Raw genomic sequence first — 25519 nt, 5'->3', positions numbered from 1 at the left:
TATACAAAATCTCAAAATGTAAAGTATATGTTTTCTGTTTCTGAAGACATTTTATGGGAGGACAGTCATTCTCCTTAAAAATGGTCTAGGATGGTTCAGCTCCTGATAAAGTTGACCATCATGCATGCCAGTGCTATGGCATAGGCAGCTGATAGATGAGCATCATCTGCACTGTCGTTTGCCCCTTGCAAATGATCTGCAGTGTGTTGTTTGCTGCTGTGAAAGGAGTTTGATCACATCTGTGCACTAATATATCAAGGGAATTTGCTCTCAGACTTGAGGTAATTTTGTAGCCTGGGAGACATATCCAGTCGGTGTCTGGATATATTCAAAACAAAGCAGAATTTTTTTGAAATATTTGAAAAATATTTTTTGAAATAATTCAATACTCCAATTTTCTCTGCTGCTGCAGGCTGGGTAGGAACTGGCAAAGGGCTCCTTGTAGCAGCAATAATAGTGAAGGGCAATGGGGAAGGGAAATGTGGTGGCTGCCTACCCAGAGAAGGGCAAGTCTGTGTTAATGCAGCATGTTGGTCTTGGTGGCTCTCTTATGGTTTGCATGGGCTCAGATGTGCTTGCCTGAAATGTGTATTGGGGACATTCATTGTCCTCAGATTTACTGTTCCTTGACTCTTGTTAGGAAAAAAAAACAAGTCCCATGAATAAGTTATTGCAAAACCAGGTTGACCCATTCAAGCATGCAGATGTTTTATTTAAATATTCCTCAAATGTCTATTTATTCAGCATAATGCATGTATTATGCTGCCTTCTGAAATACGATATATGACTTAAACAAAATTGTCAAAAACAACAACCTCGGTCTCTTTGTATGATACACAGAAATAATTACATTTCATGTACAGTACAGATGCATTTTACACAGTCATCAACAGTCATTCACTACCAAAACAGTATTTAAATCACCTAAAACACCAAAAGAATGTGTATTTCCCAAATTCAGAATAAATTAATGATTTTGCATGTGACATATGGAAATATAAGACAAGACTGCAAAATCATACTAACTTATTCCTTAAACTGTAATTTAAGAATGAAAGTACAGATTGGTTCAGGGGTATAACTGTTATGCAAGTGTATTGCTATAGTGTGATTTTTATTTTTATTTTTAATTCATGCGAAAAGGAGAATAAAGAGTTTTTAAGAAACATGACTTGATGGAGTCAGTAGGCTTCCTGGGTTGTATGTAATCTGTCTCAAGCTGGGTTCACTAACTGCCTTTTTACATTATTTACCTGATGTAACTGGTCAAGAAGTTCCATATGGCATTAAGCTATTGTTGCAGATTGATAGTATCAATGCAGATTTATATCAAGAACTGTTTTAGCAAAAGGTTGAGACCAAGCCAGTTTTTTATGAGTGGCCATGGGTAGAAGGAGTATGTAAATAAAAACTCTAGGACCATTGTGTTTCTTTTTAACCCCATTAAAACTTAGGTAACTCACCAGCTTCAGAAGATCTACTGCAATTTTCTAACAGGCTAGAAGAAAGGAGAGCAATGCAATGTAATTGACTTCAGAAATACTCAGAGTTAGTGTTTTGTCAGAGGACAATCTATGCTTCTGCTATCTATTTTGATCTAAAAGAAATTTAGAAGCTCAGTTTATGGTAAGTTATTCTGATTTGCACAAAAAGTGGGAAGTTCACTGCAAATTTGCTAAGCTTCTGAATAACTAAACAAGAAAAAAAAAAGTATTTCATTACATTATATACTCCTTTTAATTGCAATTTAAGTCTAGTATGTGACATTGTTATATTTTGGTGTATATGCTGTAGCACGATAGTCCATCATCTACTCTTCAATCTCTGTTGACATGTACAGAGAAATAATAGTATCTGTGTGCAGTAAAACGTGGTGTATCATCAGCAAGTTTCAGTTTTCAGTGGGTGTTTTCTCCTAATGTAAATTTTAAGGTCAGTAGAATGCTAACAAATACTATTCTGAAATATACACTACTCAAACTATTAAGTAACTGTTAATCATTTATTGTAATGGCCTCTAATGCACCGAGCCTTTGATTTATATGCATATTTTATTTTGCAGCCATGCAATCATTTCTGATCCAGTGTTCTCAATGTATATATGTATGTATTGATATGCATATATTCCATGTATATTTGATGTATATGATGTATGGTAGTTCATGTATATAGGAAGCATTATGATACATCTTCTAACACACTCTTATGGAGAAAAATGTCACTTTTTTATCAGAAAGGTTCCTGCTAACATCAATGCATCAATTCATTTTAAAAATTAAGCCAGAAAAACTTAACTAGCAGAGCCTTCGCAGTGCCTTCTAGGCCTGCCCGCGTAGGCAAATTCCAATTGATACCAATTGCATTTTTGTAGCTTCGGGACCCAATCCATTGTTCTGTCAGTATTCTTAGGTAATTAAATATCTTGACACAACATAAATTCTCAAATTTTAGGATGCAAGTTTACAGATCATTACAAAAATAATTTAGTCATCATTTTTACTGAACACCTTTCAGTGTCTTCTGCCTTACTCTGGACGCTGTAGAATGTCAGTGGGAAAGATTTGGAGATAAGTGTCAGTGGATCCTCAAAACACCTTTGTTGTAAATTCATTTCAAATAGTATTGAGCCTGTAACAGTACATTGGAACAAGAGGTTTGTTCTGAAAATATAGAACTAGACAAGATTTCTATGGAACAAATGACTATGCCGATTCATCAGTAGCCTTAAAATCCCAAACAGTACGGTAATATTGGAGCAGACAATGAACTGTCATAGAAACAGAGGACAGTGGACAAAACAGTGATTGAGTAGCACATTTGTGATGCACAGTTTGGCTGTAAGATTATTTAAATGTTTGCAATCTGCAGTTTATAGTGCAGATGAAGTTGTGTAAAATACCTTAAAGAAAAATAAATCCTGATTCCTGATACAACAGGTGTACAATGACTTATTGCAGTTGTAACAGTACCTAGGAAGCAAGATAAAACCATAGTAAATATTGAACTAACTGAACACCTTTAGTTCACTAATGAGTGTTTAAATAAGAAATACTGTGTTTTTCAAAGGGAAGTTATTTGTACAACTACCATGGAACATTAACAATCAGCTTGTTGTAAGTGCACAGAAATGCCCCTTTCTACAGTAATATTTTATCATGCCTAATCTGAAAAACAACAAAAGTAAACTGAGATCACAGCTCCAAATAATTTCAGCATGCATTATGGTTGAATTTATTTCAGTCAGTACAAACATATTTCATATGAGCATTTTTTTTCTTTTTTTTTTTTCTTCATAGTTTCTCAACAAGTTTGTGGTTTATTAACAAGAGAAAAAAAAGACAAGTTATCAAAATGTTTCTCATTTTGCATTCAGCAGGAACACAGGTTTGTTTCTATTTTTTTTGTTTTGTGTTTTTTTTTTCTTTTTTCTTTTTTTTTTTTTTTTTTCTAAAAAGAGCTCTCATGATAAGAAGAAGCATCAATGGGGACATTTCATTGTGCTCATATAGTAAGTCAGGATGGTCACAGAAGCTTCCACCATGTGTCATTTTCAACAGTGTGTAGAAACTCCACTTGGTTTACACGCTACGACACTGAGACCCACAAAGTGCTGTGGTTCTCCTGAACCTCTCGATCCGTCGCTGCTGGCACACACATCAAGAGGTGTTGTCTTTGTCAGCTCTCTCATTCCTCGGGACTTGTTTCCCACTGCTCCAGCTCAGCTTGCAAGTGGTCTTTATTCTAATTTATAAATAATTCCTTGTTTTACAAAGCAGATACTCTGACAATGTTTCCTCCCGAATATTCGGGAGACTCTGGCCTATCGTCTCCTTCAGGTGTGGTGACTGGAGGTGTTGGGATGCTAATTATTGCTGTAGTGACGTAAGGCTGCTCACAGTTTAGTTTAACACACTCTTCCACTTTGGCATTTAAGCTGGATCGGCTGGAGGAAGAAACAAAAACCCATGAAGAAAGAAAGCCCATATTACTGCAAACCTCCTGTACACCCAATTCTACAGTCTCAGCTGGTCCTTTTCTGCATTACAGAGCTCAGAGGCTCAGAAGTGCAAAACAGCACTGCCATACCAGCATGTACGCAAGTAGCAGGTACGGACAAGGATAAGGCCCCCTTTCTGCCTTCCTTCCCACCCAGAAGTTTCAGTACTTCTAAGACATTCTCAGTTCATCACCTAAGTGGTTTCTGATCAGAGGAAGCATTTGATGTGCTCCCTGCAGAAAAACAAACAAACAAACAAACAAACAGCATTGTCAAAGCTTGCTTTGCAGAAAAGTGGAAACTAAGGGGTAGTCCCAGCATGCTACCGATTCCTCTATGCCATATTTATCTAAGAGCATTTTGTATGTTATATACCTCAATAGTAAGACACAGTGATATACACACTAATTGAGTTAACATGTTCATGGAGTTGCTGCAGTACCTCAGCATCATAAAAGAAAGTTAAAATTCAGACTTATTTGAGGTGAAGCTGGCAATGTGAGGTTGTGTTTTCAGCTTGTTTTCTAGCACAAAGCTGATGTGTTATATTTTTATGTACTCTGTGACTGGAGGTGTGGTGCAGAGAAGTCCTCTAGCAGGGAAAAGAAGGATCCAGGCAGAACATTTCCTGAAAATCTAAGACAGATTGGAGCTTTGTGCTGGACAAGAGGTCTCATTGCACAGCAGCTGAAAAACTCCTTTAGCTACAAGCTGCTAAATTGTTCATGGAAGTGAAATTCAAACCTAATAACTATTCAAAGTAAGCTACTCAAAATGTCACTTAACAAGACAATCTTTATAACACCTAGTGCTGAGAACACTTCTTAGTTAAATGCTAGTATATTTGAGTTCAGTGGAAAACACTTCTGAGTCTCCTGAGACCTTTCCTGTGTTTTCCGAGATGGTGCTCAGATATATCCAAAAGCCAAATGGTTTATTTCTAAGAGCAGATATTTTCAGCAAATTACAGACTCTTAAACTGCACTTTCCTAACTTTTGTAATAACTTGTCAAATGGCAAAATATTTTTTCTTAACCATTTTTTTTTTTTGTTTGTTTGTTTAGTAAAGTCTGTCTTATGGCTAAAACACTTGGGACTCTGGGAACCTAATTTAGTTTCCCCATTCTGTGTCTTTATTTGAGGTCTTATTTGTGTTATGTTTCTGCACCAAAATAATAGCACAACAGCAGTGATAAAACTTTATTTCACTTCCCATTTGCTCATCTTTTGTGTCTGAATTGCAAATTTTTCTGTGTTGTTTCTTATGTGTTTGTCCATGGCCAGAACTATTTGGTGCTCTATGTAATTTGGAGTCCCCGGATGATATTCTGTGCAAAAAAATACACAATATTTTGTGGGGAGGACATGAGAGGGCAGAAATGCAATGAGAGGGACTATTCTATTATCTTAGAATTAAGTCTAGAGAAAATGAAGTGCAGGGGATATTTCAGTCCTACTGTTCGTTTTTGGATGACCACTTTAGTTTTATCTTTAGCCTCCCAGCCCGTTTGTGGAAGCCATGACACATCCACATCTCTAACAACTGAAGGGGTTTCAGCTCTTGGTGCACTGATGCATAAGAGGTACCTGTTAGACAGAGGCGTCCTCTCCACACATCTGATCTGGATGGTGCTGAGCTCTTGTACACTGCCTTGACGGCTGCCAGCAATGGTGGTGTTTGGGATGCGGTAAGTCTTTTTATGTCTTCGTGAGCAGCAAGTACTGGTGACACCTTGTTGAGATGACAGAGAGGGGCTGTGGCTTGGGGGTCTATTGACTGTAGAAACCTCCATGCAGCTCTCTTCATAGACTTGTTCATCCACAAACTCATGATTCTAGCCCAGAGGAAGCCAGCAAAGGGACAAAGCATGCACACAAAGTTAATTAAAGTGAATGTATTAATCATGCTTCTTTAAAGGCTTAAATTGACACAACTGAATAAATTGGTAAAGTTAGACAGCTTAGTCTTGATTATAGTGTTTAGCCCCTATTAGTCTGGGCTGAATACCAATACAAATGTGAACGCTGGAACAAAACTCTCAGGGCTCTTAAGTACAAAACAAATAATTCAAATTCTTTTGTAAAATAGCTTATGATCATGCTGTAGCTTGCACTATGGATATCTGTATAATCTATGGAGTGCCACAAAATCAGGGATTATGTTTATTAATAAAAATAAAAGTGGTGCTTATGTAAATGCCCTAAATGTCATTTGGAAATAAGTAAGATTTACTGTATGAAACCATAATAAAATAAAATTAATATTTTCCAGCTGTGATTTCCACACTTTCTTTGTGAGCTGAAGGGTGAAAAATAGTGGTGCTGATTATAGTAGATGGCAACAACAAAACAAAGAGGAATTTTTACAATAATTTAGAAGTGGCAGCCCAAACTAAATAGAGATTAAAACATGCTCACATGCAGTTTGAAAGATTTTTCTAAAATCTTTCCAGTTACCACTGGAATCAGTCTACATATCCTGTGGATGGTTTAGGGGACATGTTTTAAGTAGTTTTACACTCTTCTCAGTCTCATTCACTTCAAGATTGTTAGCCTGCTGCATTTTTATGCGTTGGAATGAAACAAACAAACAATACTCTAATTGGAAAGGTGTTTTCCAGGAGAATTATAGCATAGTGCAAATATAAAATATGTGAGCAAAATAAATAGAATAATAATTGTAGCCATATGTTTGCTAGAAATTGAAATACCTTCATGAGCATTATTATTATTTCTATTTCTTCTCTTCTCCTTCACTCAAACATAAATTTGTGTGGAATTGACTGGTGCTGAAGCATACCAATTTCAAGTGATATGGAAAGAATTTGCCTGACAATCAACTTCTATTAGGCATGTGTCAACTACAAAAAATATTTTGAATGCTATCACACAGTGGACAGAAAATTCAGAGAGAAAAGTGACCTAATCATTATCCTTAGATTATGTTCAGTGGGCTATATTCTGTTTGCCAAGATCTCTGCTAGTTTTCTGATTGAAAGTAATTTTGTTCTTCCTAAAACTTTTATGTAGTAACCGACAAGAATTCAATTAGTAGGGTCCATTAAGGAGAGCCATTGAGTGAACTTCTAATATAGACTGGAATAATTTTGAAACGATATAATGGCCCAAGTTAATCTATTTTATTATACTTATTAATTAACTGTTTTTACATCAGCTAAAAGTAGCCTGTAAAATATAACTTCCAATACAATTATTTTAATTATTAATGTAAGTTTTAGAATTCAATAACATTGCTCACACTGAATTTCTTAGAGTAGAAAAGATTTCATCTTATTAGCTTTAAAATGTTGGAAAAGAATATTTCTTTGCTTAATTTCTTTTGATTGAGGTTTACACCAAATTATATTTCATTTAAAAGATGAGGGGAGGCTAAGAAGGCATCTTAGGCACTCTTGCCGTTTTACCATGAGCCAGCCACTTGCTATATTCCACAGACCAGGGGCCCAAAATTTCAGCTTCCCACTTAAAATTTTGGAGTGTATGATCTGACCAGACAGTTGCAGAATACAACTTGGAGCCCATGAGTACATTTTTGTGTCCATTTGTCATATGAGCATCAGTGCCAGAAACAGGGCCCAACAAACAAGGCAAAGTAAAGTAGATTGTAGTCAACTTTAGGAAACAAGATAATACTTACATTATATATTCTTAAAAATAAAGACTTCTGTTTAAAATAAAAATAAAGGCTTACATATTCCACCACTATAATTAGAGGAAATTTGAAAATTGTGGTTGTTGAATCCAGCTCCCACCAAATGAATATATTTTTTTTCCATGATTTCTGTGATAGTTTGACATGACCTGTGGCTACTACTAGGTTTTTAAAACGTGTTTGTAATGTTCAACTATGGAACATTTTTAAGGCAGATTACTGTTATCAGGTCCTAGTACAAAATGTCTCAGAAATGTTCCAAAAGGACCCAGTCTGAACCCTGGAAAAGTAGCTACTTTATATCCTGTGAGACATTCTGTCCTACAACCCATTGCATAAAAATAAATATTCTGAAAGTAAGAACGGAAAAAACATAAGCAACCATGAGATGACATTACTAGCTAGTGATGTAACAACTGTGACAATTTATTTACAAGGAAATGCTGTCAAAAGAGAACATTAATATATATATATATACATCATATTTTAATTTAGCAATGTCTGTAGGTAGAAAACTTTTAAATCTTTTAGAAAGAGTAGTACTAAGACTTTCACATGGATCTCCATCAAATATAGTGGAAGCATTACTGTGTCTTTTAATGAAAAACTAGATCACAAAGTTAAGATGAAATAGCATGAAGTTTCCCTATGTAATCCAGAACTTCAAAAGAAACTGCAAAATAGATTTCACAGAATCACAGCAGGTCATCTGGACCACTGCCCCTAGTGCGGTGCTCAATCAGGGCAGCCTCGAGCCTGTTGTTCAAGACCATGTCCATGTGGCTTTTAAGAATCTCCAGGGAGGGAGACTCCACAACCTCTCAGGGCAACCTGTGTTAGTGCCCAGTCACCAGCACTGTATTTAAAATAAATAAATAAAATATTTTCTGATGTTTAGACAGAGCCTCTTGTGTTTCAGTTTGTGCTCATTGCCTCATTTTATGCCATTTTTTTCTACCTTGTGCTTTTTAACAGTTATCGGAAAACGTCTTAAAACGTTAGATTTCAAGGAGAGTTAGGGAGAGGGAGTGGTATTGATGGAATGGGAATGAATGGGAAGCAATGGGAAGAGGAGTCATGCCATAACTGCAACCTTTGATTTGGCTTTGAGAATAAGATACTTCATTTGTGCAAAAAATAAATAAAAAACACAAGGAGACTGCAGAACATGTCATGGAATCCGTATCTGAGCTAGCTGTCCAGACACCAGTATTGTACATCTTCATTTTTGGTGAACTGTATCCTATTAGCAAACATTTTTTTTTTCTTCTATTAGTGACTTATTCATGAAAATGGATTTAAAAAAATCATAAAAATACTTAACCTAGATATTCAGGAGTCACTAACTTGATCAAGTGTTTATAGTGTTTGTCAAGAAATGCCATAGTACAAGGCATATGGATGGCCTCTATCATATATTTTTTCCATGCAACCAGAACTTATAAAACTAGATGTAAATTCATAAATGGTGGTCTAATGGATGTTGACCGATGTACCTACAATATAAAGTAATTTTTTACATAGCAATATAACACCTGCAACAATATAAAAATACAAAGAGATAATTTTAGCATGCCTTAATGTGAAATTCCCATATCTACAAAGATTAAACTAAACATAATTAATATTTATGTTCTGAGTTTCCTTAGAAAGTGATAAAAGAGGAAGCAATATGAAGTTAGGGATGATTAGGTTTATTGCTGTGACCTTAACTGTCCAAATACATACTATTAGTAAACATGGCATTTAGATATTACTGAATCATAACTCTGCTGTAGTTTATTATCCTTTATGACTGTATAATTATCCAGATATTGATCAGGGAAAAATATAGAGAGCACATGATAAGTAGTTCTTCTGATTAATAGGGAATTTCAAATCTAGATGAGTGTATTTGGGCTGTTATGAATTGAGTCACTGATTTCTACAGGGACCTCAGTGTCTAAAATGAAGCCAACGACTCTGAAGCTTTGCACCTACATCTGGATTAAACATTCGAATCTTCAAAATGAGATGCTTGGGGATCCTCCCGTGCAGTCGCTTCGGCAAGAACTGTACTCATGGTAGAGGAAACACTCAGCAGCTCTCTACACCAAAGGTTTGACTCCACAGTTTTAAATATGTAAGGACTACAAATGATGTCTCCTGAACTGTACTGCGGAAAAGTGCAGATGTTAGCATTATGAGTGTATGAAAACCACTCTGAAGGCCACGTTTGCCCCTAGACTAGACTCATGTCACGGTATCTTTCACTTTACATGAGGCTGTCATCCAGGCTCTCTCTCTCTCACTTACATTCAGAGGGTATAATGTTTTAAAATATGATAAAACGGCTTCTCTTCACAGCTAATCACTTTCACATAAAGGCTTATTAATTAGAAGAAATACTGAAAACATTCAGAACTACACTGATGTTGGAATTTACAGGAAAACACACTTTTTTTTTTCTTACCGTAGTTTTTTCCAGGCAGTGAAGCAGGTGGTGGTGCTGTGTTTCAAAGGAAGAGCCAGATTTGCTAACAAAGGCCTGTTCTTCTTCACTGGAGGACTGTTAATACAAAAAAATCTGTATTATTCTCATTTATGAACAAGAGGGCTCCTATCCAAATATTTGATCAGAACTAATCTGGATTGTATACTGCAGCATAACGTCTCATCTACATGGGATAACACAAATGATCTTGGATGCAATTACTCTTTTGCTTTTGATTTAAATATATATATATATATATATATTCATATCCCTTCTTTGCATTTTCTTTTAAATATTTCCATCTTAAGTCTTTGATGTGTATACAGGTGGACTAGTACAATTTCCAACTACAATCAACACATGATCTTTGAATGTTGAATTAATATTAAAATTGTCATAAATTCCAGTGACAGTAATAATTTCTTCTTATTATTATTTTTTTCCTGGGAACGTGCCTTATTGGAAGGAAATTGAACATAGTAGTCCTCCTGGGATCATTTCACATCACTAAGGAATTTGTGGTATTACAGCTTACACAAAAATTCATGTCAGTGATCCCAATCTGCTGACTTCAGAAAGCATACAGCAGATGTTACTGACACAGAATGAAGAATTAAGTAGAAAGCATCCACTGTTTATTAATTGCTTTTGTAATTATTCACTAGAAAGCAGAAAACTAAATAGGGGAGGAAGTGGGATAATAGGAGAGATTACAATTCAACTTTGGGATGTTTGAAAGCTGCATGGCAATTAAGCCATTTGGTGTCTCTTTCTTTCAAAGATTTGAATTCTTCCATGCAGAAGAGGAAACAAATATTCTGCCTGCTCCTCTTTTATGCTAAATCACACAGCCACTTCCTCCTCTTCTGGCTACTTGCTAGAATAGTAGGCTTTTTAACAGTTTTTAAAGAGAAAGGGCATAGAGGAATGAAAGCCTTCCTGTATCCCCCAGGGAACTGCCAAAACACTAGAAAATGGCAGGGACTAAGAAACACTGTGTCTTCAGTCTTTCTCAGCTGGTTACAGCTCCGAGCAGCCCAGAGACCACCTCCAGCTGCTCGCAGCCACGCAGCCGCTGCACGTCCTGGTCCCAGATGTTGCCTGGGCTCCAGGCTGTAAGTCCCTGCTGCATTAGGATGTAATCACTGAGATTTTCCCCAGGAAAAAAAAAAAAAAATAGGTGCTTCCAGGGAATGTTTTTCACTCTGCAACACCCCTTTGTGCCAACAGTACGCTACAGCTACTTTTTATGAGAGAACATCACCCATGTTCTAGCTGTCTAAAGCCAAATGAGATAAATCCAACATACTTCCTAAGAGGCAAATGCCCTGTGCTTTCTTAATGTGGTCTTCTGCAGGATTTAGCTCTAGAACTGTGGCTTACATTGAATCCAGCATTTCTATCTAGCCATTTTAATATTATCATTATTATTATTATTATATTACCCTATCATCAGCTCTCATAAGCTACCTTTAACATAATAATTGTCCAGCTTATCCTTCCTTAATCTACCTCTAAAAATAACATTGCCTAAAGACCCAAGTTGACTTGCCCTGGTGATAAATAGAATAAACTGCTGCTGGGCTATTATTAAGCTGTTACTCTGGAGGTGGAGAATACAAAAACATTACCTGCTGCAGCTGGTTACTCAGTAAGCCATTTCGTTTGCTCTGCATGTAGGCATTAGCACTCCCACTCTTTGCAGCACGAATTCGAGCAAGTCTTGCTTTCTGTGTAAATAGACAAAAAGGAAGAGTGTCAGTTGTACTTGTATCCATTATTCTGTTTATCTAAAACTGCTAATTGGAACCAGCTGCTTATGAATACCAATGTCATAATCACTGAAAGGCTGCATTGCATTCGTACTCCAGGTGGTGCAAATCAAAAATGTCTTCCCATAAAGCCAAAAATTTTTATTTGTTTGCATGCATCAGCTAACAAGAACAAAGATTTTGGAGAGAAGATTAGACATAACAGCATGTAAGAGACTCCTGCTTTTTTCCTGCCTGTGACTTTGCCACTTCTTATGCCTTGTGGGTCAGAAGTATGACTTCCATCTCAGCTGCTTCCTGCAGTGAATATCTCTTTATAGGGGAAGAAATAATTCAGAAAAAAATATTATTACAACTACCATGAGCTAGTTTCTCAGAGACTTCTGATTTTTGGAAGTAACGGAATGCGGTGATTGCTTTTACACTGTCTCCCATCTAAGTTTCTGAATGTCTTCCAGGCCTTTTAAAACCTTTTTATCTCTTCATGTAGCTCATTCTATAATTAGCCTTAAAAGTCATCATTGTTGATCATAATCTACATGATCATAATCGTCATGATCATAATTTGACTTTTTGGAGTGTCCAATTGCTGAGAGAGAGGAGATGTGGTCAGGTGAACCTCCTTGCTTATGTAGGTGACATTCATCCCAGAGAAGGTGGTGGTGAGTGAAGGATGCTTTGAATCCACTGACTTGCAGAACAGTCAGCAGCCAACGTTAGGGGAAAGTATGAAGAAAAGAGTCCCTTAACCCATATTATGGAAAATGGAAGCACTTATTATTGGAATGGTCTCTTGGTTCTTTAATTTTTGTGGCTGGTTCCTTATATGTATCAAAGCTTTCTGATTCTGAAAGCCAAATGCAGAGCAGCACCTCGAGTTGAATGGCTGCTGAAGCACAGAGGGAGACAAGTGAACAACTTGAAAAACTGAGTTTAATACATTAATCAGGATTTCCATTCCTGACAATTGCTCAGTTATTTTGAGAAGATAGAGTGTATCTCTCTCCTCCCAGTTTCTTTGGCATTAAATGTCAACATGAAATGATTGAGAATCCCTGAGTGCTTAACGTAGAGGGAAGCAGCCTGGTCACTGCAGGCACCAGATCTTCTCTCTGGCATGATTAATAATTGACTAACTATGAGGAATGACTCAACACCATGCTTCTTTGCACTTGCATTCTCAAACTCACAGATCTTCTCAAGAGTGAGCCAAGAAAACCATGACAGCTAACAGCAAACATTCTAGAATCTGGCTGATATATTTTGCATTTGTTATCTTTTAATTGTTCAGAAAGAAAATAAGATAATGCTGTGCATGTGTGCATCACTGAGACAAAAAGACCACAATGCCTCATTTTGTGATCTGTCAGCTGTTTTAGAATAACACATTGCTTTGTCATCTTCCTCTGTGTACACAGCCCTCCCAGTTGTGCAGTAAATGGACCTCAACCTAAAGGACAAAGTTAAGGAACAAAGTGCCCTGATCCCACAGTACTTCTGCACAGGCCAATGGTGTGGTTAAGGCCAAGTCTTCAGGGCTTGTAATTAAAAATGCTCTTGGACAGGCAGACGATTCATTTTTTTTTCAAGGTGGAACACTTGAGAAGCAACACCAGCATGATTGGCTGAAGCCTGAGAAGAGCTTTGCCTGTACTGCAGAATACAGACTTGTCAAAACATGTTTATGTGTTACATTCGTGAGTAGGTGAAAGGTCTCTCTTACCACTACTCTTTATCACTAGGAACTCAAGGTACTTTAGAGATGCTGTTGCAGGATGCAGCTTGAAGTTTCATAAATAAGCGATTTTGGTCACAAAAATTTTTCAGGATTTACAAGGAAATTCATTAAATTTAATGAACAAACATACTGACATTAATCATGCTTTTTCTTTTAGCTTGTATATTCATTTCCCCTTACAGTGACTGAGGTAATAATTATGGTGCAGCACCGTTTAATAAAGAAATGTAAAAAATATAACAGTTCATCAGACTATTTTAATGTATTGATGTGCTGCACCACATATAATATGAAGGTTGTATTTTCCATGTGACAATTTTAAATTGCTTTGTAAATATGAATTTATAGTATCTTAGAAAGCATTTGTGAGATGGAAACTCATAGCTTACATCTTCCTAGCTGAGACTCATAAAGATGGCCAGAATTTACACCATTTACTGAAGTGAAGACAATAAAACTATTGCCAAGAAATGAACCAGATATTGTGGCTTGCCTGCTTATATTTCAGCTTATAGAAAATACTCTTGAAACTGGGAGTGCTTACAAACCAGTCACAAAAATGATAAAATTTCTTTTCAGTGCTTCTGTCTGTTTAATCAGAGCCTGAAGCATTAGCAGTCCAGTGACTTCCCACATTTCTTACCAAGGAATTGTTCAAAGCTCATATCAGCCACAGGATTTTAAGGGCTGTGTATTAGGGATTGAATTCCCGTGAAGGACATCAGGATGATGTGATGACATCAAAAAAAAAAAAATGTGGTTATGGAAGAACTGTATTTTCTTTTAGTCTGAACTGCACTTTCTGTCATTTATAACAGAAAAAGAGTGCTAACTGTCCCTTTCAACCACTGCAGTATCCTTCCTAACTCTTCTTTAGTGGAATATCTGGCAAAGAGATTAAATTCTCCTGCAATAGGTTAACTGCTTTGCTATGAGATTTTTCCATGTTAGCCATTCAGTGTGAAACCTTGACTATGGTAATTTTTACATTGTATGGGACAAAAACAGCAACCTAAAACACTTTTATTTTACTTATTGGGATGAAATTCCAGCTATTAGGATGAAATTCCATCATAGTCATTCTATCTGATGCTTTCTAAAGAAACCGATGATCAGTTTCAATCCTTATAGCATCCCTTGTATTGTACTGACCACTGTTGAATGTTTCACTTTCTTTTCTACCTTCAAATTTTGTAATTTAAAGATGGATCCTTGTCTATGCCTGCATTTATAGAAACCTTATGAAAATAAACTGCTTTTCTTCAACAACTACCTGTTCTGTCAGTTTTAGAAGATAAACACTTATTTTCTCAAGGTTTTAAATAATGCTAAGTGTAGCACTATGGGATATTTACAACATCCAGTATTCAGCACTCAAGATAACCTCAGCTGTCTAATTGTAGTTAGAGAGATTTTATCAGAAATACTTTAGGGCAAAGATTATTGTGGTACTGGGAATAATTTTTAACAAGAATCTCATTTGTTATTCAAGGAGCCAGGTAACCTACCCTTCTAATTTAGTACCTCCTGTAGTCTGCTACTCTCCAGACAGCTTAACTGTTTGTTTATCAAAACTGAAAAAGTACTGATTACTCACTTTATTGTCTTTATATTTGTTATTTTTATCATGATCTCGTACAATTACAACATTAAAATTAAAATTCCTTCACAGTCATTATGACTCCTATAACAGTGTAGCAGTGGCCAAAATGATCTGAATATTAGTCTCATTGTGTTTGTCTTTTTTTTTTTTTTTTTTTTTTTTTTCCCTTGCCTTTTTGGTCTTTCATAAATCCATCCTATGTGTTTGTTTTCAAGTGAAAAATCAGGCCCACATTTCATGCTCTGATTTTCTAATTTTCAGTAATTGCAAATAATTGACTTTAGACTAGCTGAAAATAAGTTATAGAACATCAGCATGCAGTGGAGAATAAAATGCTGTTTACTTTGGAAGCTAATGGATATGCAATTAAAAAAGGTTCATATATTTGTTGAGTTGCGCTTTGCTTTCACAATCTATTCAAACTCAGTAAACACAAGTTTTATGTGCTTTTGTGTTAAATTTAAAACTCTTGGATAAGTTGTTCCATTAGTTATATCTCTACAATACCACTGAGATTAATATCCTATTTAAGCTTAAAGAATTTATATTGCCTAGCATGGTTCCTTATTGCAAAAGCTCAGCTCTAGATTGCTAGGTACTATTGCTGTAATTCATTCTTGAGCTATTTATATTTATATAGTAACTAATCAGTCATAACTTGACAGATAAATACATGATGTACAATCAGTAAATAATGAAATATGAGCCCAGCAAATTTTTGTGTTATATTTTATGAAGGTAGAAGACCATAATCATATGAAAGAATCAAGTTGAATAGCATGTATTAAATCAGATTTTGGAGATAATAGTCATTTTTCCTTTATTTTTTTTCCTTTTGTTTTTCCTTTTGTTTCCACATGGACCAGTCACAACATATCTGTCATTAAATTTGCCTCCTGAAAGCAATGATGAAAAATGAAAATAACTTAATATCCTCAAGTTGTCTCTAGGTGAGGAAATCTTCACAAGCAGCCTTCTTCAAAACTATCTTCTCAGTTGTGATAAATCTGCTTGAGGAAAAAGTGTAGTAAGACTGTAGAGCATAATTAGTTCTGCCCTGAATGTCAACTCCCATGAATATCTATTTTGGATTATTTATTTACTTATTGCCAGAAAAGGTCAGACTCTTGGACATTACTATCTGGTAGAAGAAAATATTCTGATGAGCACAGATAGTTTTTTGTTTGTCTGTTTTTTGTTTTTTAATATTTTACTTTTAATCTATTTTGTTTGTTTGTTTATATTGAAATCTGTTTTATGACAATATATTTCTGTGGTTAGAAGTAAGATCTTCCTTCAAAATGCATTGAAACTGAAATAGTATATAAATAATGTTTTCTCTTCCATTTTCTCTTGGACATTAATGTTTTATGGACATTATTTCTCTCTCTCTCTCTCTCTCTCTCTCTCTTTTCTTTTTTTTTCCTAAAAAGAAGCAAGTGACATTTTCTAAAACTGAATAACAATGCAGAACTCATTAGATGCATATATTTGTGGTCATATGTCTCTTCCACCAGTGTAACATGAGACAACATTTTTCTGCTGAAAATTCTAAGTTCTGATACTAGATTTCAATTCTTAACTAAAGAGGAACTGTCTCTAGAGTTTCCTTACAGCCCAGATATTTTGTCATTTCTGAAGACTATCTTGATTAAACTTACGTATGAGATACTAGTAAAGGAAGTTCCACAATTCCAATATCCAATCTTTTCAATAAGATGGAAGCAAGGGTTCCTGCAAGGGTTCATGCTGTGCTCCATAGAACAGCAGTTTCTTCGAAGCTTGTGTTCTTTGGCCTTACAGAATAAGGGTGGCTTCTTAAGAAACACTTACTTTAGAAAACTGTGTAGACCTTCTATTGCCTTGAATGAAGCAGGAATTTCAAAGTTCAACATTTCAACATTTTTGCTTGAATATTCTTATGCAAATGCAGTAGAACTCTCCTGTGAAATGCAAAGCTATGCTTCATAGGTAAATATTTCTAAGTACAGACTATACTGTACCCAAGATGTTCCTTTAGTTGACTTTTCTTTCAGTCCATCAGAGCAACAATAAGTTCATAACTTCTCAGTCATTTTAGAATGAGAGAGGAGATTAGCTTTGCAACAGGAGATATCAATAAAACACACACAGTGCTACATTAACCAGACCTCCAAGCCATTTTCTCCAAAGCTAGAAGGGAATAAACATGATCCGAGTAAATCTCTCATCCTTACTGTTGGCATTATTCTGGGGAGCAGAGTAAAAGATTTTGCAGGATTGTCATTCATCACTCCATATTCCTGTTTGTGACATACAATGAGCTCGCTGTTTTTCCAAGGAGAATAAGCCAGCTACTAAGCAGTTTCTATTCAGGAAGAGATTATAGGAAATATCAGCCAGTCTGCCCATCTAATTTTTGCAAGTTCCCCCCCCCCCCCCCTCCTCCATGCACTGGAAAGTGCAAATCAGACATAGAAAATTTTGTTTCACAATATACAGTAGGAGCCTGTGTCTATCTGAAGTAAGGCTGGTTGTCTCTGCAGTCATTATGAAAGCTCAGAACAAGCATATTGATTGCTGGGATCAAGTAGATCTCTTATCCATGACTGGAATCATGCTCTGAGGCACAGTAATGAAGCACTGGTGGTGCATGCAGTTCTTTTTACCAGTGCTACATAAACATAATTGAAAAGTTCTCTACAAAAGTAATGTAGTGTAAAAGTGATGTATTCTCTACATTTTCCAGTTATGGGAGAGGGGAATATACAGCTGGAACTAGCACATGGGAGAAAACATGATGTAAAAGGATATGTGGAATTAGTAGGTGAGATCATTTAGCTTACCAAAGCAGTCTGTATTTTAAAAAAAGGTTCCCACATGTCTCTAGCAAGAAAGGTATTACATTTCTAAGATGCCCCTGTTTTTGTTATTGACATTTTCCCCACCTGATAGCATTCTTACAAGATACGGCCGTTTAAAGGGTACAATATATTCAGCCCAGGCCTATGACTGACTTTCTTAGTAATGTACCTCAGTTTCTTACGATTCTAAGATATTCTGAAGATGGTACCATTATGTACATTTATTTCACTTTATTTCTATGCAGGCATCAGTCAGAAAGGTAGACAGACCTACCTAAACCTTTATTATCCATATGAGGCAGCTGCAGCTTGTGGCAGCCTCTATTCCTCTGCTCTACATCTGTACTCCACATCCATCACCTGCCTGCACCCTTCTGTGGGCAGGGATCCTGCTCTCACTGGACCACACAGAACTCTGAGCCTGCCGCAGATGTACATTTGCTGGAGTGTAGACAGAAACGCAGTTACCCTAATCATGAAGAGAGGCCATGGGACCACAAAAAAAGTCCAAATCCAAGACCCCATGCATCCAGAGCCTTTTGACTGCCAGCAGCAGAGGAGCAGAAGGTAGTACATCTTGGCTCCCTTATCAGGGCTTCAGGTGTCTATAGAGGCTGCATGAGATACTTTTCATCATGAGGTTGGATGAAGTGGATTGGTACTATTATTTTGATAGTGATATGGAAATGATGGTGATTGCCTAAGTTTGGCAACTGATGGTGATTTGCCTAAGTTTAATGATGGTGATTTGCCTAAGTTTACTTTCCTGGTAAGTAGTTCTTCCTGGCTTTTGACCTTGCTCACATGAGCCAGGGAGAAAAAATATCTTGTCATAGAGCTACTTAGTATTTTAGTGAGATCTTCAGTAAGCCAAGAAAGCTGGACAAAAAAGACTTCCTCTTTGGTCTTTTCCTGATTCAGCTCCTTTTCTGAAGCCTTTTAAGCAAAGTAGATCTAAAGAAACAAGGTCCCAAATAGTCAGATTCCCCAGAGAATTAACCTGGGAATTAAACACATAGATTAGTGAAACTGACTGATAAGACAGATATCAGAAGTAATGCTTAGGGATTTGTCTATTTGTTTGATAAATGAAAATAAACAAAGCATGTTTTTTAAAATGAAAAATAACACAACATTTGCATCTGGAACCCTGGCTCAGCATGTAGTGTATACATTCAAGTCATATTCCTAAGAAATCATACTCGCCTTGAGAATGCACAACATATAAAAAGTCATCATTTATCTATTGTCAACAGCAAAAGAGGAAGAAAATGGGATCTTACCTTTTGTGCCCTGCGCTTGTCTGCACGTTGGTTCTGGTGGTAGATACGGCTGAAGTTGGAGACAATGACAGGGACTGGGAGAGCAATGACTAAGACCCCACTCAGGGAGCATATTGAACCAAAAATCTTGCCAGCTATTGTCTTCGGCACCATGTCACCATACCTGGGTTAGAGAAGAAAAAACCCTTAGTAAAGACAAAATCTCTTCTCAGTATTGAATTTCAAGATGAATTAACTGTACAATAGATTTTACTTGTCTTGCAAACAATACTTGATGCATATGAATATTTTATATACATATGCATAAGTTAAAAAGCCCGGTGTTGTCCACACATATTTTTAATTTCAAGCTGATGTTAGGTATCCTGTCCATCAGCTGCAGTCATCTGTGGTTTACTTAATATAGTATTCCCAAGCTGGCCCTATTGCAATGAGAACAGATCTGGCTCTGAAAAAATATTCAGCATCTAAGTCATGTTCTTAGTCTATTTGCTTGACAGAAGAACTCACTGCTTTCCAATGATGAGATCCTAGGGAGACCACTTGATAAGTTAGATGTCAAGCTGAATAATCTATTATCTTACTAAGCTGATATAGTACTTTCATTTTGGAAGGTAGAGCATTTTTGGAAAAGGGTGCCCGGGAGATCATGGACTTTCAGTCCTTGGAGATTTTCAAGACTTGTTTGATCAAAAACATGTCTAACCTAATTTGTTGTTGATAGGCCTTCTTTGAGTGAGAGGCTGGACTATCTGACCTCCAGAAGTCCCTTCTATGGTTTAAGTATATATATATATATATATATTTATTTTTTTTTCTCTTATCCAAAAGCAAACTCCACAAACTCAAGCCACAAAGAAATAACCAAGGAAATTCTAATGGCAGATCTTGGCAATGCTCAGAATTACTAGGACTTGAATTTACCACACTTCTTTATGATTTTTTTTTTTCCCCAGCAAGTAAATAGTGCTGCTGAGAAGTATGTAGTGGGATTCTGGTGACAGCTTATTAAGAGATATTGGCTATTTGCACTCTGTAGTCTGCCATATTCTGCAGGACAAGTATGCAATTACAAACTACAGAGTTTAATAATGAGATAGGTTCAAGTATCATTCTCTTTTTAACTGTGCTGTGTTTTAAGTTACTGTTAAATATAGATTGCAGCAGGTAAATTTAATATACTTGTGAACAGAGATATGGCACTTTCTCTATTTTAAAGAAACAACACAAGAAAAGGTAAGAAATAGAACTGCAGTGGGAACAGTGTTTAGAAAGTGGTATTGGAAAAACAAAAACAAACAAAAAACAACCAACCAAACAATCCACAAACTATCAGTTCAGCAGGAACTGGAAAGATAACAGAGAAGTTGTGTGTGTGTGTGGAGTCTTCAAGCCACATGGTCATGCACCTAATAATGAGAAGGGGGGTAAAGGATTGAGGACATCGTATCTATACATGATAAGAGAACACTTCATAGCAATGAGAGCTCAGCATATGTCTGAAGGAGATTATGTCTCACCTTGTAGATGAATATAAATGGTGTGAATGTTGTAAGATAAGAGAAATGTGTTTAACTCAATGATTCCAGTAAGTGTTCGTCCAGGCAGACATAATGTAGATGACCAAGTCTTAGTTTACTGACCATGACTATGTTGTGTAAAAGAAATATTTGGTTTCTTTACAAGACATGCCCAAGTGTAAAATATTCACAGGAAAAAAGTACATTAATATTTGTACTAATAAAAATCTCACTACCTTAGAATTTGAATGCTGATAATTGTTGATTTTATGACATGCACAAGTGGATAAAAGGACATAATGTAATAGAATCCAATAGAATCTAAGTTATTAATATAGGTAGTCTCAATTACAGCATGTATAAAAATTAGAAAAACACTAGAGTTCAATCCCATTAACATTTGCACCTCACAGCATAAGTATTTTTGGAGCTTATCTTCCTAAGCTGACCAGAATCTCTCAGGGGTGATACACAGGGGTGATAAACATCCTTTCAAGGTCCCTTTGATGAATGGGGCTTCTGGAACCCAACTAACCCCAGCAGTGGTGAGTGAGTGGAGGCACAGGACTACCAATGGTGTAGGGCTGGAGGGGGCTACCTAGCACGATCCTGTGAGTATTGGGTGGTGATAGCAGTGGGTGACTTGAATCTTGTTTGGAGGAGGAGGCCTAGGGTCAGATTGCTGATAAATGTTATTGGTTTACAATAATTGTTACTGTTTTGCTTCATCTTTTTAGATACAATCCAAGTATTCTCTGAAATTGAATCAAAATATATCAAAAGAAAGCTATTTAAAAGGCAGGATACATTTACACAAACCTGACACAACCAGAGCTTGAAACGCAAAATTTACACACACTTAGTATTACTAGGACAGAACTATCAAACTAGATTACCAAACCTATATTTAGATACCTAAAATTATCACTTGAAATGTGAAATTGCAGAACCTTCATAAGGCTACATTGTCACCAATGGCTTCTGTGGACTGAAGGCATTTCTGGGTCTAATTAATTTGGTTTGAAGTTGCTCAGAGATATATCGCTGATAGTGTGACACTATAATTATATGAATTATCCACAGACTGATGTTTTAGGGGTGGTGACAGAAATATTAGCAGATCCATCTCTACCATTTTGGTGTTTATGTGTAACCTATCTAGTTAAAGGGCTACCTTTTCATGGTATCTCAATGTTATGGAATGAAATAAAAAAACAATATTTTTTATATATTAAGGTATTTCACAATGTTTTTCTTGCCTAGAGGGCAAAATGAAAGGTAGATAGATATATTGCTTATTTTGAAATAACTTCCTTTTGCTTTTTTTTTTTTTTTTTCAGTTTGAAGAAGTTGTACAACATTTACATTTTCCAAATGTAACACTCTTTGTCCCTTCCCTGATGCTAATAATATAATTCACTTCATTAATGATTAACATAATTCGTTTTTCTCCTGCTGATAAACACCATGTATGAGATATTTAAATAAATTACAGTCAGAAAATATGACTGCCAAGAAAGTACTTTACCTGAACAGGGAAATAAATATATTTGCTCACTGTTATGACAAAATGGAGTTTTTACTGCATTTACACTGGTTAGACTTGGTCTCCTTTGAGACAGTGACACAGATTTGAGTTTAGTGTAGACATGACTAGAATTGTTAACGAAGTTCCTTCTGCTTGTTAAACTACCTTTAGTTATACTTCATATATCAGTGAATACCATCAATGGAAGCGGATGACATAAAATGAAGGGAAAATTTCTCCCTACAACCAATCTGTAATTGCCTTATTCCTTGGAAAGTCTAAACTAAAAAAATAACTCAATTTTCACATGGCAGGGTAGCTTTGTGGCATTTATATTTTGAAATGGAAAAATCACACTTGATCTCTAAGACAAATTTTGATTTCTGCCACAAATCTGATCTCTCCAGTCATGGAAACAAAACAGATATGGAATCTCATTAAACATTTTTCACACTTTTCAAAAGTGAACTATTTCAAGGTTTTATCTAGTGCTACCCTGCTTTTCTTCCTGCTATTCAGATGGTAAATACAAACATATTCTCCTTTATGTCTTTTTTTTTTTTTTTTTTTTTTTTTTTTAGTTTCAGTCTCTTTATAGCTTTGTATATAGTCTGTTCCACATATATCTATTGTGGGCAAAGCTCAAGTCAGTTTTTGGGCATTTACGATTTCTGCTGACAATCTAATTTTGCAACATCAAAAGTGCCATCACAATATTGTATGCCCTGGATGAGTGAAGAAAAAGAGACATTGTGTTTATCCCTGCTATCAGTCAGGGGTGTTCTACTTCATTTAGCAAAAAGGAAAGCAAAAAGGATGTGACAAACTAGATGTGTCAGTCAAGTTTTATCAAATCACAAGTCAGAAACTATATGATCAAACTAATGCCTTGGTTTTACTGGACATAGTCCAGACAGGTCAGACATGTGGTGCTTCTTCAGTTCATGGCTATCTGTTCACTAAGTGACATAGTATATGGATGGCTTTAAAGGCATGCACTTTTGTTTCAGTTGTTTGTATTCAGCAGGTAGTAGAGAACTTCTGCTTATTTGACTCCTTACTGCAAGGGAAGACAGTAAGGAAGTCTATTCCTTTATTTTGAAAACAAATACTGAATCATTCAGGGTATTGATCTGAGCAACATGGATATGTTTCTTCTAGCTCTGCATGACAAATCTGGGGGCTTGAATTGCAGACTGAACCACACACAGATGGGTGAGCTCTTGTAGGAACCTGGGAAAAAGGAATGTGTTTTGGTTTACAAATGCCCATTCTGTACCTAAAGCATTACGACAGCAGAGCTAACCCTCAGACATCCACCAAATAAAGTGATACTGTTTTTCTGATTGAATAGAATATACCCAATGTTGCATAACCATAATTTAAGAAATCTTTGACAACAGAAAGTGTATTTTTAGTATCATCAGCTACGTCTTATTTCTGAGTCTAATAGGACTGTTTTCAGTTGGGTCCAAAACAAAAGATCTCATATGTTACAGTTCTGACATTTCTGAAAGAAACCTACTTTTTAGCTATTTTTCCTTGATGTGAGCAGAGAAGGTCTTCTCTTTAACAATCTCTATGTTATAGGAGTGACAATACTGCTTTTTTAAACATCTATTCACATTTGAACACATACTTATTATTTTTTTTTTTTTAAGTAAAAAGTAAGTATATTCTAGAGGGTAAAATATCACAAGAATATAGCTATTTTTATGTTGTAACATTTTTATGTGTCTTGAGAGATTAGAAATGCAAATTTGGAATAGTTTACTTTAGGCAGAAACATTCCCCCCTAGATGATCTCAACAGAAAACTCTGAAATTGTAGGAAATATATAGTAGGAATAAATCTAGGATGTTGTGGTGGTTCTGCTCGAGTGGGCAGCCGAGCTCCACCACAACTGCTCTCTCAGTCCCCCTCCTCAAAGAGGAATGGGGAGAAAATACGATGAAAAGGGCTCAAAGGTTGAGATAAAGACAAGGAGATCACACAGTAATTATTGTGACTGGCAAAACAGATTTGGCATAGGGAGACAGTAAGATTTATTGCTTATTACTAACAAGCTAGAGAAGTGAGAAACAAAGGAAAGAGACCAAAAGCACCTTCCCCCCACATCCAACCTCTTCCACCTCCTCCCCCCGAGTGGTGCAGGGGAATGGGGGAATAGGGGTTATGGTCAGTCTATAGCACTTCTCTGCCGCTCCTTCTTGGTCACTCTCATCCCCTGTGCTGTGGGGTCTCTCCCACGGGATGCAGTCCTTGATGAACTGATCCGGTGTGGGCTTCCCACAGGCAGCAGCTCTTCCAGAACTGCTCCAGATATGGGTCCGTACCACGGGGTCCATCCCTCAGGAGCAAACTGCTCCAACCTGGGTCCCCCATGGGCAGCAGCTCCTGCCAGGTCACCTGCCCCTGCGTGGTCTCCTCTCCACTGGCTACAGGTCCGGCCTGGGATCTGCTCGGGCAGGGGTCTTCCACAGGCGGCATCCTCCATCGGTGCAGGTCCACCTGCTCCACCGTGGTACTCCATGGGCTGCAGGGGGACATCCTGCTTCACCATGGTCCTCACCACAGGCCACAGGGGACTTCTGCTCCGGCGCCTGGAGCACCTCTCCCCCTCCTTCTTCACTGACCTTGGCACCTGCAAGGCTGTTCCTCACTCCTCTCACTCTCCCAGCTGCTGTATGGCGCAATGTTTTTTTTCCCCTGTCTCAAATACGCTCTCACAGAGGCACAAAACTACATTGCTTATTGGGACAGCTCTGGTCAGCAGTGGGGCCCCATGGGGCAGCTTCTAGATCCTTCTCACAGAAACCACCCCTATGGCTCCCTGCTACCAAAACCTTGACACGTAAACCCACTACAGATGTGCGTTTTTAAGGAGAACAAATAATTTAGGCTGACAAGAACAAATAAGGGAAAAAATTGTCCACGTTCAAAGAACCTAGATGCAGTAGCGTTTTCTGACACTAGGGGGCATAAACGCCATTGAAATTAAATGCAAATACAAATGCAAAAAAAAAAAAAATGCATGTTACAAATACTTCTGCTCTCTCCTACCTCTTTTGAATTAATTTACATTCTTC

At 36.7% G+C, this 25519-nt stretch overlaps 1 protein-coding gene and 1 long non-coding RNA gene across 2 annotated transcripts in view; one reads left to right on the top strand and one right to left on the bottom strand.

Moving 5' to 3' along the window:
- Window positions 1-683: 683 nt before the first annotated feature.
- The window catches only part of KCND2 (potassium voltage-gated channel subfamily D member 2), a 292278-nt gene continuing 267442 nt past the window's right edge, over window positions 684-25519 (bottom strand). The window contains exons 3-7 of the mRNA XM_068669572.1: window positions 19383-19545; window positions 11775-11873; window positions 10123-10218; window positions 5585-5832; window positions 684-3943 (exon numbers count right to left, since the gene is read on the bottom strand). Coding sequence (XP_068525673.1) covers window positions 3766-3943; window positions 5585-5832; window positions 10123-10218; window positions 11775-11873; window positions 19383-19545 — 784 coding nt within the window. The 3' untranslated portion in view covers window positions 684-3765. The remainder of the gene's footprint in view (window positions 3944-5584; window positions 5833-10122; window positions 10219-11774; window positions 11874-19382; window positions 19546-25519) is intronic.
- LOC137849692 (uncharacterized) lies at window positions 3940-19004 on the top strand. Its single transcript, XR_011092029.1, has 3 exons — window positions 3940-4107; window positions 5493-5685; window positions 9601-19004. It is a non-coding gene; the product is annotated as an uncharacterized lncRNA (long non-coding RNA).

This window comes from Anas acuta, chromosome 1 (genome assembly GCF_963932015.1).
Source record: "Anas acuta chromosome 1, bAnaAcu1.1, whole genome shotgun sequence".
NCBI classification, from domain to species: Eukaryota; Metazoa; Chordata; class Aves; order Anseriformes; family Anatidae; genus Anas; species Anas acuta.
The sequence above is the reverse complement of the archived record's forward strand: the minus strand, read 5'-3'. Positions and strand labels throughout refer to the sequence as shown.